This window comes from Lissotriton helveticus, chromosome 6, assembly GCF_964261635.1.
Source record: "Lissotriton helveticus chromosome 6, aLisHel1.1, whole genome shotgun sequence".
NCBI lineage: Eukaryota > Metazoa > Chordata > Amphibia > Caudata > Salamandridae > Lissotriton > Lissotriton helveticus.
In genome coordinates this window covers 1,657,702,741-1,657,716,436 of record NC_136067.1, presented here as the reverse complement: position 1 = coordinate 1,657,716,436, position 13,696 = coordinate 1,657,702,741, and the positions used below count along the sequence as shown (strand labels likewise).

Genomic DNA, 13,696 nt, shown 5'->3' with positions numbered 1-13,696 from the left:
GCGGATTCCTCAGTCAAAAGTTCAAGCCTAATTTACGATGGCGCCGGCAAGCTGCCAGCGCCATCCTCAAATAGTTACTTAATTAGCTTCAACAGGAAGCTCTAATAGATAAGATAAAGCAGGGGCTCGAGCGCCTGCTTTATTTTACCAATTGGAGCTTCCTGTTGAAGCTAATTAAGTAACTTTTTTACGATGGCGCTGGCAGCTTGCCGGCGCCATCGTAAATTATTTACAGCAGGGGCACAAAAAGGTACTGGTAACCGGTTTGCAAAGGTGAAGGAGTACCTTTGGGACAATTGGAAGGAACAGGCAAGCTTGGAAGGGGTAGACAGTTAAATCAGCGCTGATTCCTTTAAGAAACCTCAAACCGGTTCTGCTTGCAAACAAAGGTTTTCCATTCTTTAATGCAAACACAGGGATGAAGGTTGGCAGTCCCTTGCAGGCCACCATCATTGTGTCTGTAGCCCATCAAAGGCATTATGCAAGCCCTACGGCGACTCTGGAGAATGGTTATTTTACGACACAACATGTTAGTGTTTAGGTTTCTTTTCAAAAGTAGTCTAATTTGGAAACAGCCAGGGTGCAAATTGTGACAATGTTTGCAAAATTTGCCTCAGAACTTCGGGCCCTGAAAAGCGCAAACAACGTTCATGCATTTGTGTTAGATTTTGATGCACAAAAGCCTTAGCAATTCAGATCATTAGGTTTTGAGACGTGTATATATACTTGCTTCAGGATGAAAAATAATCCTAGGTTCGGTCATAATCTTGAAAAATGTTTCTAATGGCTTTAAAAGTGGAAAAGAAAATATGAGAGGATTAGAATTAAGATAAACTACAGAGTACATGTGATATGTATATTCTTTCATGCGAAAATAATGTCTGCTTTTTTACATTTCATGAAATGTTGAATGCAAGTTTGCATTTTAAAATTCTGGGAAATATTTAAAATGCTTTATGTTAAACTTTGATGCATATTTGATAATGGGTGTATATGCATAAATTGACAAAGGCTCTGATTCTCGCCCCAACAGGGCTGTATTTGTGGTGGGTGTACTACGAAGATCAGGATCTCCACTCACAACTTCAGGGGTGCTCTATTGTTCCCACACTCACTCTCAAACACTTAGGGATGGGGATTCCTTCGAAACTGAAAACTGAAAACGGGCACAAAACGGTTGAATAAATATGAAGGGCAGGGTTCATTCTGGCACGACGGTCCTGGCACAAAAATTAAACCTCAACAGCAAGCACTTACAGATATCCGTTACGCATGTGCCCTAGTTGAAGCTTAAATTCAGTGACTCATTCATCGGCCTTTGCATCCTTGACTTTCACGAGCGCAATCCTCGTGCTGTTCCTGTGGCCAGGAGCTTGTGTATCTTTATCTGCTGCTCTGATCGGTCTCTGACCTTTTATACACACAAGAGGCATGTGCACTCGCATGGAAGCCCCGTCCGTTTAGCCCCGCCCACACACTCGACGAAGCCCCGCCCCCAAATCCGCCGATCCGCAAAATCCGCGGATTTTGCGGATCCACGATCCGTGAATTCGCAAATTCGTGAATCGTGGATCCGCAAAATCCGCCCATGCTTAAGCCTGGCCACAGATCATGAAGCACGTGTGACTTCGACCAAAGGTGGAGTCGCAGAGCAACGAGACGCGGGACGAGGCACCACTCTCAAACTCGGCAGATGAAGGAATGAAGGGCTGCCTTGAAGCCCTCGATTTGCTGACCCACTCGTGCCTGAAGTCCCCGTTCCTTTTGAGCCCGACTGATGGGCCTGCCTGCTCGTCATCCTTTGCTCCTTTGGTCCCTTGGTGTGTTCAAAGATCTGATCCCACTCCGCCCTCTCTTCCCTCGATTATTCAACAACATCCCCCTTTTCGCATAACTTTTGACTCAGAAAAGAAGAGCAGCATTTAGATAGAATAAGGTTTTGCCACGGAAGAAGAAAGACACGCAGGTGCCCAGCATGAGGCACTCCTAAGAAGATCAGTTAGGAAACAGGGCTGTGATCTAACAGCAGAGGACTGATCGCACCCTGCAACGCGTAAGGATGAATACGAGCTGGACCTATAGCTCCACCGCCGGTGCTCAACAGCGCCAACAAAAGAAGACGGACTCTGTTAAAAAGACATTGTGATGAAGACCCCCCTTCCTGAACTTTCTACCCACCCCTTGACTAATTGCTTGTATCGAACTGAATTCCTCCCTCAACCATTTTTGTATTGCTTTCAAAAAATAAATAAATAAATAAAATGTTTCATCGGTCACTCATGTATTTAGTTTTCCAAAAGTCTCTTATAGCACTGACAAGACCCGAAGGTATAAGAGCACTTTTTACTGTATGTTGATGTCACCGGAGAGAAAGTCGGAACCTGATTCTATAATGTGTCAGAACATTTTTCTTGATTGACCCCGACTAGGTATTATGCCGATCTTTAGACTTGCATGAATAACCCAACAAATGTAAAAACATATGTACCGCATTCCGCCAATAGTATGGACTGTATAGAAATGAACTAGCTTATGTAAAAAAGCGGCGACTGTTGAAAATGGCGATGTATATGCACATAAGCGGCGTTCATTTGTGTTCACTGTACCCCTTGTTGTATGCAGAACGGATATCGCGAAACACTGACTGTGTTATCCCGCCAGCATAGACCCATGCACACACGTACACGACAGCCATTTTAGGCTCCACGGCCTCTCTGCCCGTTTGTTAAACCCCCGGCACCCCTCCCTGCGCTCACTGCTCATGCATCGGCCATAAGACCCTCTCCGTCTGCGTGACCCTGCTCTAGAAGTAACACTCCTGCTTGACCCACACCCCCCATTTCCTCCCAAGAACACCCTTCCCCTCTGCTGACGAGCCCCCCCCCCAGCTGCACTTGGCCTTTCGACCCGGTCCCAAGTCCTAAGACCAAGCCTCGTGGATGTACACCCCCCTTTTTCCCTGCCCAGCATAACAAAACCGTGATACGCCAGCCGAAGTGCCCGATCTTATCGCCTGCCTAACCTTTGATCTGATCATCCCCTCCTGCCCTCGTGTCCTGTAGGAATGTCCGGCTGAGAGATCACAATCTTTTGTTACATTCAGGAGGGGAGGATGACATCTGAGCGACTGGTATGGGAATAGGCCTGAAGCTGGGGTTCCAAGCATGCCTTTTCCTACTTCAAAGTGTCTTTATTGTACTAAGGAATGTTTGTGCATCATAAACATGTGTATAAAAGACGAAGCCTCAGAGAAACTGGAGAGTGGGTAGGAAAGAGAGAGCACCTCCTGAAGACACTATGCGGGTGTCCGAAATGACAGACTCTCCTCATGAGAAATAAAACTCTATTCTTGTTTTCCTGCTTCCAGCGCCCGTCTCTTTATTTGGTAATTGTTCAAGATGGGAACTAAGAGGCGTCCTGCGCCAGCAGCCTGGGCATCAGGTGCGTTATGGGCTGACTTTTCCACAAGCACAAAGAGAAGGGGGGGGGGCGGGGGGCGGGCAGCACAACCTTTCTCCAGCGGCGGTCGGGGGAAATGGCAAAACAAAAGGGCCGGCAAAAAAAAAAAGAAGTAAACGCCCACCTCCGAATGACGACGAAAAAGGGGCGGGACTTAAAAAAAGAGGCAGAAACGCCCACGGATCGCATCAAGGGGGGGAAAATAGTAATTGACACACATCTCTTCCAATGGCTAGCCTCTATTTACGAAGCTAGCCAATGGAAGAGAGAGGTAAAATAAAGCCAAATAAAGCCCCACTGTTGAAATAATTAAATCTTCGGCTCCGCCCCCAGCTTCGCTGAGGGACGATAGCCTCGACCTAAAAAGGAAAAGTTTACTTACCTCCTCAACACTCTGTCTCGCACTGTCTCTCCTCCACTAAACAGGAAGCAGCCAGGCTCCCCTGAGCCAATCACAACGCTGCAATGCAGAAGAGGCCCGCCCTCATGCTGCAACAGCAGGGAAGAATATTGTGTAATTATCATTTTATTTTTTCTTCCTTTTACTGCTGTGGAGCGACGCTTCTCCACATTAGCGGAGGAGCTTCCACTGCACAATTTTCTGCTCAGAAAGACATCTCTTGTGTAGATTGCTACACACTTTCCCTAATAAACTAATTATTAAAATAATAAAAATGAAATTACCTAGGGAAAATAACAATTGGTGACCATGTTTTCATCCATAATTTTATGTCACAATAGTTGATTTTCAAAAGCAATATACTGTTATGTCTGTCCGACCCTTGTGGTCGCAAGATATATAGGGATTGTAGGTTTTTAATCTATGTGATAAACTGAGCTGCAGTTTATAATGAGTTTTCATCATGTATGAACAGTGCAGCAATTCATATGGTAATATCTATTAATTAAAATTGGGTATGAAGAAACCGTCTATATTACTGAAATGTGTATAATATACTGAGTTTAAGAACAGTGGTTATCTGTACACTTCTAAATTTGGGGTTACCCATAGTATCAAGTGATTCAAAGGGCTTTTTGCAAAATGTGCTCTTTTGTGCACACTGACTTAAATTTGGAAGCCAAACATACAGAAAATTCCAGTCAGTAATAAAAAAAATACTACTATTCTGTTTTATCACATCTTCAGATAACACTTCACTTTTTCCCCCGTTAAATGTATAATTTGATTCCTCTCCAAATGATGCTGCCTATGAAAATATATTAGAAAGTGCACTATACAGGTAAGAGTTGATTATTAATACATTGTCTATGTGTCTTAGAACTTTGACCCTACGTGGTTGGAACATTATTGAATTGATTTTCTAAGAAGTCTTTGGATGTGTTGAAAGGCTTCATATAATGAGCGCATAATGTGGGGGACAAAGAATATCCCTGTCTTGTTCCTCGCTGAATAACCCACACATTTCATTGCATCATTAACCACGGCGGTACAGACAGCACATACTGTAAAATATAGGTTACAACATTACTGCAACCAAATTGATTTTGATATTTCAGAACATAAATGTTTGAGGCATATGAGCTGCAGATCTTACACTGTGCATTAGATCGCCACCTGGTGTTGGGCTCGGATGATTGCATGTTGTTGTTGTCTTGGAAGAAGTCTTTGTAGTCACGAGATAGGTGACTCCTCCCTTGGACGATAGTGCGCATGGGCATCGGCTCCATCCTTAGATTGTTTTTTTCCGCCACTGGGTTCGGATGAACTTTTCCGCTCCGGTTCGAAATCTACTTTTCAAGTACTTCGACGCATAAAAACGTATTCAAACTTCACCAAACTACTTTCGATATCGACAGACATCATCTCGACTCCATCAGCTCAATTCCCATCATCGATGCGGGCCGTTGGGTTTATCCACGCTGTGAGGCCTACACCTCATGGAAAGGACGCCATTCAAAAGATGCCCCAACTGTGGAGCAAAGTTCCCACACAGTGACCATCACGAGGTGTGTAACCTGTGCTTATCGCCAGAACACAATGAATCCAGCTGCACAGCCTGTGCGTCCTTTCGATCCAAGAAAACCATTCGAGATCGGATGGCCCTTCGATACGACATGCAGAGATCGGCCCCAGAACCGGTGGATATCCTCGACGAAGAATTTCCGCTCGTTCCCGAAGAAGATTCAGACGATCTCCAAATCGTATCAGAGGCAGACGACTCAGATGACTCCATACCATCGGGTCAGCGTGTGAGTACTACTGCCCCGGCCCCATACCCACCACCCAAATCGAAGGCAAAGGTCAACACTCCGCCTCCGGGGCCCAGTCGAGACCAAAAACACACTTCGAAAGCCCCGCGATCGAGCCTGGCTCCGAAGAAAATACTGAAACCTTCCGGTAGCTCCTCACCGAGCAAGCCACACGTGCCGATCCCACCAGCTCCCTCAGCACCGAAACCGAAAGAAGTCTCGGCTCCGAAACTGTCGACTTCTAAAGACAAAACTATGAAGCCAGTGTCTGACGCCTCGAAGCCGACGAGACCAGCTTCCACTCCGAAGCCAATATCTTCGGTGCCGAAACCTACAAGGCCAGATTCCGATGCGCTCAAGCCCTCGAAACAGCCTTTGACTCCGAAAACAACACCTTCAGTGCCGAAATCTACCCCAAAGGACACAGTTACAACTCCTAAGGCTAAAGATAAGCAGCACCAACGCCAGGAACCGAAAAAATCGGCACCGGCAAAGGTTCTGCAAGGAGAACTTTTCCAGCCTGATCCTCTACAAAAGAAGATCTACATTGACCCAAAGACAGGTCATGTATCCACTACACCACACAGGAAGAGGAAATCAGACACAGCACCTACACCTGCAGTGCCTGTCAAGAAGAAGGACTCTGCCACATCTCCTATGCACCCTTCTTCTCCTATACTTCCTTCTCCTTCATCTCCTGTTCCTCCTAACAATTCATCTCAGAATTCTCCTGAACACTCTCCTCCTCATTCTTCACCACATACACCTCAAAATTATGATGAGTATAGTATAGGGGGAGGGGTAGACCCAGATGAGCCTTTTCCCTACCCTGTTGATGATCCAGATTGGGAGTACCCAAACCCACAAGATGTGCCAGATATTCCTGACCCACAGTCATATCCATCAAAACCTTCTCCTCCAGAGGACAATATTGGTTTTGGGCACTTACTGAATAGGGCTGCCATTTATCATGGGGTCACCATGCATTCAGATGAGGCAGAGGAAGATTTTTTATTAGATACGTTTGAACAATCTCAAAGGTCTGTTCAAATTCTTCCTATGATCAAATGGGTCATCAAACATGCTCTAGAGGTATTTAAAGATCCTGTACGTGCTAGGATCCTAAACCCTAGAATTGAGAAAAAATACAGGCCTGCTCCTGGTGATCCAGCCTACATTAAAGGACAACTACCCTTAGATTCACTAGTTGTCTCAAATGCAAGAAAAAGAGCAAACTCACAGACGTCAGGTAAAGCACCACCCCCTGATAAAGAATCTAAGGTGATAGATGCTTCAGGCAACAGAATAGCTGCACAAGCTACTAATACATGGCGTATAGCTAACACGCAAGCAGCCCTCCTTGCAAGATATGACAGGGCTCATTATGATCAGTTAGAAAAATTAATGCAACATCTACCTGACCAATATAAGGCGCAGGCAAACTACCTTATACAAGAAGGCAAGTTAATGTCAAATGCCTCAATCAAGTGTGTACTTGATGTAGCCGACAATGCATCTAGAGCTGTAAATACTAGTGTCCTACTTAGACGTCATGCGTGGCTATACATTTCAGGATTTAAGGAGGAAGTGCAAACTACTATCTTAAATCAGCCATTCAACCAACATAAATTGTTTGGACCAGAGGTAGACACAGCACTTGAGAAAATGAAAAAAGATACAGATACAGCCAAATCTATGGGAGCTTTGGAATCAACACAGGCTAGAGGCTCCTTTTGTCGCTCCTTCTATAGAGGAGGCTCCAAACGAACTGGAGCAGACAATACAGCTTCCTTCAAATCCAATACACAGGCATCCTCCAGTAAAGGATATTTTAGAGAAGGCTATAGAGGCAACAACAATAAAGGAAGAGGTCGAGATAGCAACAATAATCGAACCTCTTCCACCACAAAACAGTGACTTCCCTCTGCTCCCCCAACAGCACTTCACGCTTGTGGGGGGCAGACTAACACAGTTCCTACCTGTCTGGAATTCCATCACAACAGACATGTGGGTAAGACAAATTATTAATCCTGGGCGTAGTATGCGTAGTGGGGCTACGCGAAGCTACGCAAAGTGGGCGAGAAACTACGCCCACCTACGCACTTCACGTAGCCTGCTACGCCTACTTTGCAAAGGGCAAAGTCCTTCGCCCAGGGTTACAAATTATCCAGTATGGCTACTGCCTCGAACTTACAGCTACCCCTCCACACATACCACCCAGGCAGTCTCCAATGTCTGTAGAACATCTTACGCTGCTCAAACAAGAAGTCCTATCACTTCTTCAAAAGAACCGAATAGAAATAGTTCCTTTACAACATCAAGGAACAGGGGTTTACTCGCTGTATTTTCTAATACCCAAAAAGGACGGGACACGAACACCAATTCTCGACCTGAGGCCCCTCAAACACTATATACACTCAGATCATTTTCATATGATCACTTTACAACAAGTGCTCCCATTGCTGCAACAAGGCGACTTCCTTACAACACTAGATCTAAAAGACGCCTACTTCCACATTCCTATACATCCTTCTCACAGGAAGTATCTAAGGTTTGTACTGCAAGGTCAGCATTATCAATTCAAAGTCCTTCCATTCGGGGTAACAACTGCACCAAGAGTGTTCACAAAGTGCCTAGCAGTAGTAACAGCACATTTCAGAAGACAACAAATACATGTCTTCCCTTATCTAGACGATTGGCTCATAAAAGCCAAGTCATTCAATCAGTGTGTTGAACACAATCAGTGTGTTGAACACACACATCAAACATATTCAAACATTGCACGGCTTAGGGTTCACAATCAACTACATCAAGTCGCACCTACAGCCATCACATGTACATCAATATTTAGGGGCTACAATAAACACGTCTACAGCTCTAGCGTATCCCGGTCCAGCAAGGATACAGAGCATTCAAGCCTTAGTAACAAAGTTCCAACATCAACACTCTCTCCCTGCCAGTGTTCATGAGACTAATAGGCATGATGGCATCTTACATCTTCATTGTACCATATGCAAGACTGCAAATGTGTCCGTTACAGGAATGTCTAGAACAACAGTGGAATCAGGCTCAAGGACAACTAACAGACCTAGTGTTGGTAGACAGCCGCACACATCACTCTCTGCAGTGGTGGAACACCAAAAACTTGACAAAAGGGCGGCCCTTTCTCGAACCTGTTCCAAAAATAGTACTTACAGCAGACGCTTCTCTCACGAGATGGGGAGCCCATCTCCTACATCATATAACTCAAGGGCAATGGACCAATCAACAAAAATCGTTCCATATCAATCACCTAGAGCTGCTAGCAATAATCTTAGCACTCAAAACATTCCAAGTACAAGTACAGATCAAAGCTGTCTTAATCCAGACGGACAACATGACAGCTATTTACTATATACAAAAACAGGGGGGGACACTCTCACTCTGTCCCAGCTTGCACAGAACATTTGGAGATGGACCATGCCACAAAACATATATCTATTAGCAGAACACCTTCCAGGAGTTCACAATCAGTTAGCAGATCTGTTAAGTCGACAGACACAACAAATTCACGAATGGGAACTACATCCGCAAGTTCTGCAACCATTCTTTCACAAGTGGGGTCATCCAGACATAGATCTGTACGCCACACATGAAAACGCAAAATGCCCAACCTTCGCCGCCAGGTTTCCACACCCGCTGTCCAAGGGCAATGCGATATGGATGAACTGGTCAGGCAGATTTGCTTACGCTTTTCTGCCACTACCACTAATACCACTAATAGTGCGCAAGGTACGACAATAGTCGCTCAAACTGAATTTAGTAGCTCCCACATGGGCACGCCAACCGTGATATACAACTCTGCTAGAACTATCCCTAGTTCCACAGCAAAAACTACGTCTAACACCATCCCTGCTAACGCAGAACCATGGAGACATCAGACATCCAGACCCAACTCAACTGAATCTGGGATCTAGCTCCTGAGGTCTTAGAGTTTGGTTATCTTAACCTACCACCAGACTGTATGAATATCATTAAAGAAGCCAGGAGACCTACTACTAGAGCTTGCTATGCAGCTAAATGGAAAAGATTTGCGATTTACAGCAACAATAACCAAATTGATCCCCTAGATGTTTCCATCCAAAATATCAATTTTTACCTTCTACATTTACAAAGATGAAATTTAGCATATGCATCTATACACCTACATCTGGCAGCAATTGCAGCATATTTACAAAATAGACAACATCTGTCTCTATTTAGAGTGCCTGCTATTAAAGCATTTATGGAAGGATTAAAAAGAATCATTCCTCCCAGGTTACCACCCTCTCCAGTGTGGAACCTAAACATTGTTCTTACAAGGCTCATTCGACCACCTTTTGAACCTCTACACAAATGTGAACTGCAATTCCTCACATGGAAAACAGCTTTTCTAATAGCTATTACCTCTCTTAGGAGAGTAAGTGAGATTCAAGCTTTCACTATACAAGAACCATTTTTACAATTACACCGTAATAAAGTGGTTCTCTGAACAAATCCCAAATTCCTTCCAAAAGTCATTACTCTGTTTCATTTAAACCAATCTGTAGAGTTACCAGTGTTTTTCCAAAACCCAGACTCTGTAACAGAGAGAGCTCTACACACACTAGCCTTTAAAAGAGCTCTCCTCTATTATATAGATAGGACCAAATCCTTTCGCAAAACAAAGCAATTGTTTGTAGCTTTCTCTCCACCACATAAAGGCAACCCAATCTCTAAAGCTGGAATTGCAAGGTGGATTGTAAAATGTATACAGATATGCTATCAAAAAGCAAAACGTACATTAACAGTTCCTCCTAGGGCGCACTCCACACGCAAACTAGGAGCCTCCATGGCTTTCTTGGGGAACATTCCCCTAGAAGACGTTTGCAAGGCAGCAACATGGTCTACAACACACACCTTCACTAAATACTATTGTGTTGATGTGCAAGCTAAGCAGCAAGCTGCAGTAGGCCAAGCTGTCCTCAAAACCCTGTTTCAAACTACTGCGACAGACACAGGTGACCACCGCTAAGGGGAGACACTGCTGTACAATCTATGCACAGTGTAAGATCTGCAGCTCATATGCCTCGAACGGAAAATGCTACTTACCAGTATGCATCTGTTCTTGGCATGTAGAGCTGCAGATTCTTACACGCCCCCAGCCTCCCCAGTGCCTGTATCTGTTCCAGTTCTATCTTAATTAGATATACACGCATGGACATCCCTTCTTCTTTCTACAAACTCCATCATTTCCCATCATGGTGAAAAACAATCTATGGATGGAGCCGATGCCAATGCGCACTATCGTCCAAGGGAGGTGTCACCTATCTCGTGACTACAAAGTCTTCTTGTAAGACAACAACAACATGCAATCATCCAAGCCCAACACCAGGTGGCGATCTAATGCACAATGTAAGAATCTGCAGCTCTACATGCCAAGAGCAGATGCATACTGGTAAGTAGCATTTTTCTTCCAAATCAGACATGAACACAGATTATTGGCAATGTGATGAGCTTGCCAAATTTGAAGACAGTTAGGATGTTGAAGTCATCAGTAGTTATGGGGAAATTAAAAAGTCAACTGAATATGAGAGTGAGAACCAACCTCACCAATGAAGTATTCACTAGAGCATTACATGATATGGGTATAAATGTTTGTTTCTGTGTGTTCAAGCCACCATACATGTTTAACAGAAAGTGAGAGATCAGATTCTGTTTTTGTGAATAATTTAATAATGTAAAGCTAACATTTTTATTCCAGTGCAAATGAAACGACCTGCAACAGAATAGAGAGCAGATCACCTGCCTCGCTTTCATTGCCAGAACTATATAAAGAATGCCAAACCATTGGGAATGCAACAGTCCCTGCAACCGAATACAAATCCTACACAAGCACGTCCTATGAAACCAGTGATAAAGGTACTCATACCTCAACTCATGCGCCAATTACAATGCAAGAAGGTTCAATTTTATCTACATCTTATCTTACGGTGCCCTCCATAGCAACAACCTTGCAAGCCCATCACAACACCATGGGAGATCAAAACCTATCCGTTTCTACAGGCACTTCAAGTGCTTTGGTATCAGTTCCTACTGTACGAACTGCACTTTCTTTTGAAGGCGCCTCTTATGTCCCCACTACAATAAGCTCTTCCGAAATGGAGCCAACCAAGAAAAATGCCATCACACAAGCTAACACTATCAAGAAGCACACAACAGTTCCTCACATACCAAGAGAGTATGTGGCCGACATTGACTATGAGGAAGAAGAGGAAGAGCAAAACACAACCCCTCATAAGGTCACTGTGTGCGATTATCATCCTTGTCGACATCTTCAAAAGCCTTGCCATGAAATCCAAAAAGTGTCAATGTGTTATTGCCCTGGACTCTCAGCAGACAATGTTGTACCAGACCCACCAAGACTTAGAAAAGTGTCGGAAATCACAGATACATCGGTACAGATCAATTGGTGTGCTCCAAATTCTGTAGTGCAGCGATATCAACTTGTCTACCAACAAGAAGGCAGTGAGAACCTAACCATTATCGATAACATTTATGTTACAGCAAGAGAGTACACACTGTATAACCTTTTGCCAGATACAACTTACCAAGCTTGTATGATCACCATCAATAAAGCAGGGACAAGTCAAGAAATACCAAAACTTGTCTCAAGAATACCATGCACAAAATTCAAGACCAGACCAAGTTACATTGTCATTTTGGCTGCATTGTGCATAACAAGTGGGATTCTCTTACTTGCTATCATTATATTGTCTGTCTGTCTCTACAAGCAACGGAAAAATACTTTTGTTGAGAAATATGACACACATTTGGTATCGTACAAAAATCCTGCTTTTGATTACAGCATAAAACTACAAACTTTAAGTTAGTTCAGTTTTGAAATATTGGTAGCCACCGCAGTGACTATGGATGTAGGACTGAGATACACCCTGCTCTGCTGTCACCATTGTGCAACATATAATGGCATGCACTTTTTTATATTTATGTGTGTTTTCCTAAAAGAGTAACATCACACCAGACAGGAAGGTAATGTTTTGTTATGTTTCGGATGCTTAATAAACTGTGCGACCACCATTGGTTTCATTGCGCTGAAAATATGATCTGTGTGAACAACTGATCAGTGTTAATATGATTCCAATTGGTAAGCGTTATTTCGGCACAATTAATACATATAAAAGCAGTAAAACTGTAAGAGCATGTACCAAAAAGGACCTTAACTTCTAGGACAATACAAATACATAAAATATTATTTCCCCTACACTTTTTGGGTCTCTTTACATGATTAAAAACATCATACAATTGCAGTTTATATAGGTGCGCAACATAAGTGACATATGTGCATTCATCAATTCCTTAAAAGACCAGCCCCATGGGCCCTCATAAAAGGTAGTACATCACTATATCATAGGGATCGGCCAGGCTCACTACACTAAAAGGAAACGTCATCCTCATTCTTTAGGGTAGCAGAAGCGTGGGCCTTACATTAGGACAACAGATCCCCTTGCAGCTATACCCACCCACTCCCTTTGTCTGATTCTATACATTTCCATAAAAAATCTACGACCCCAAAACCTATTAGGGAGCTTCCATCGAGTTTAGGTAATATAAGAAAGAGATAGAAGTACAGTGTTTAATGTGTGGTGCTCCTAATGAGACTGTTAAACATGTCCTGTTCATCTGATCCTCATATATTAATTGCATATTAATTGTCTCTTTGTGTTCTCCAGCTCCCAAACTCCTACACAAAGGAATTATCCATCTTTTCCTGCAATTAATATATGAGGAGCAGATGAACAGGACATGTTTAACAGTCTCATTAGGAGCACCACACATTAAACACTGGACTTCTATCTCATTCTTAGATTTTACTCATTTAACTGTAAAAGTACCAAGAGGCAAAGTCCCATACCGTAACTGCATGTACCGTCATCCCGGAAGTTCTCCTTCTTATGTATATCTTTAGAGGAAAGATACACTTCTTTCAGGGAACCGCCATTCAGCTGAA

At 43.6% G+C, this 13,696-nt stretch overlaps 1 protein-coding gene across 1 annotated transcript in view; it reads left to right on the top strand.

The window, feature by feature from the left end:
* The window catches only part of LRRN4 (leucine rich repeat neuronal 4), a 232,106-nt gene extending 219,341 nt beyond the window's left edge, over positions 1-12,765 (top strand). The window contains exon 5 of the mRNA XM_078649518.1: positions 11,432-12,765. Coding sequence (XP_078505644.1) covers positions 11,432-12,560 — 1,129 coding nt within the window. The 3' untranslated portion in view covers positions 12,561-12,765. The remainder of the gene's footprint in view (positions 1-11,431) is intronic.
* Positions 12,766-13,696: the final 931 nt, after the last annotated feature.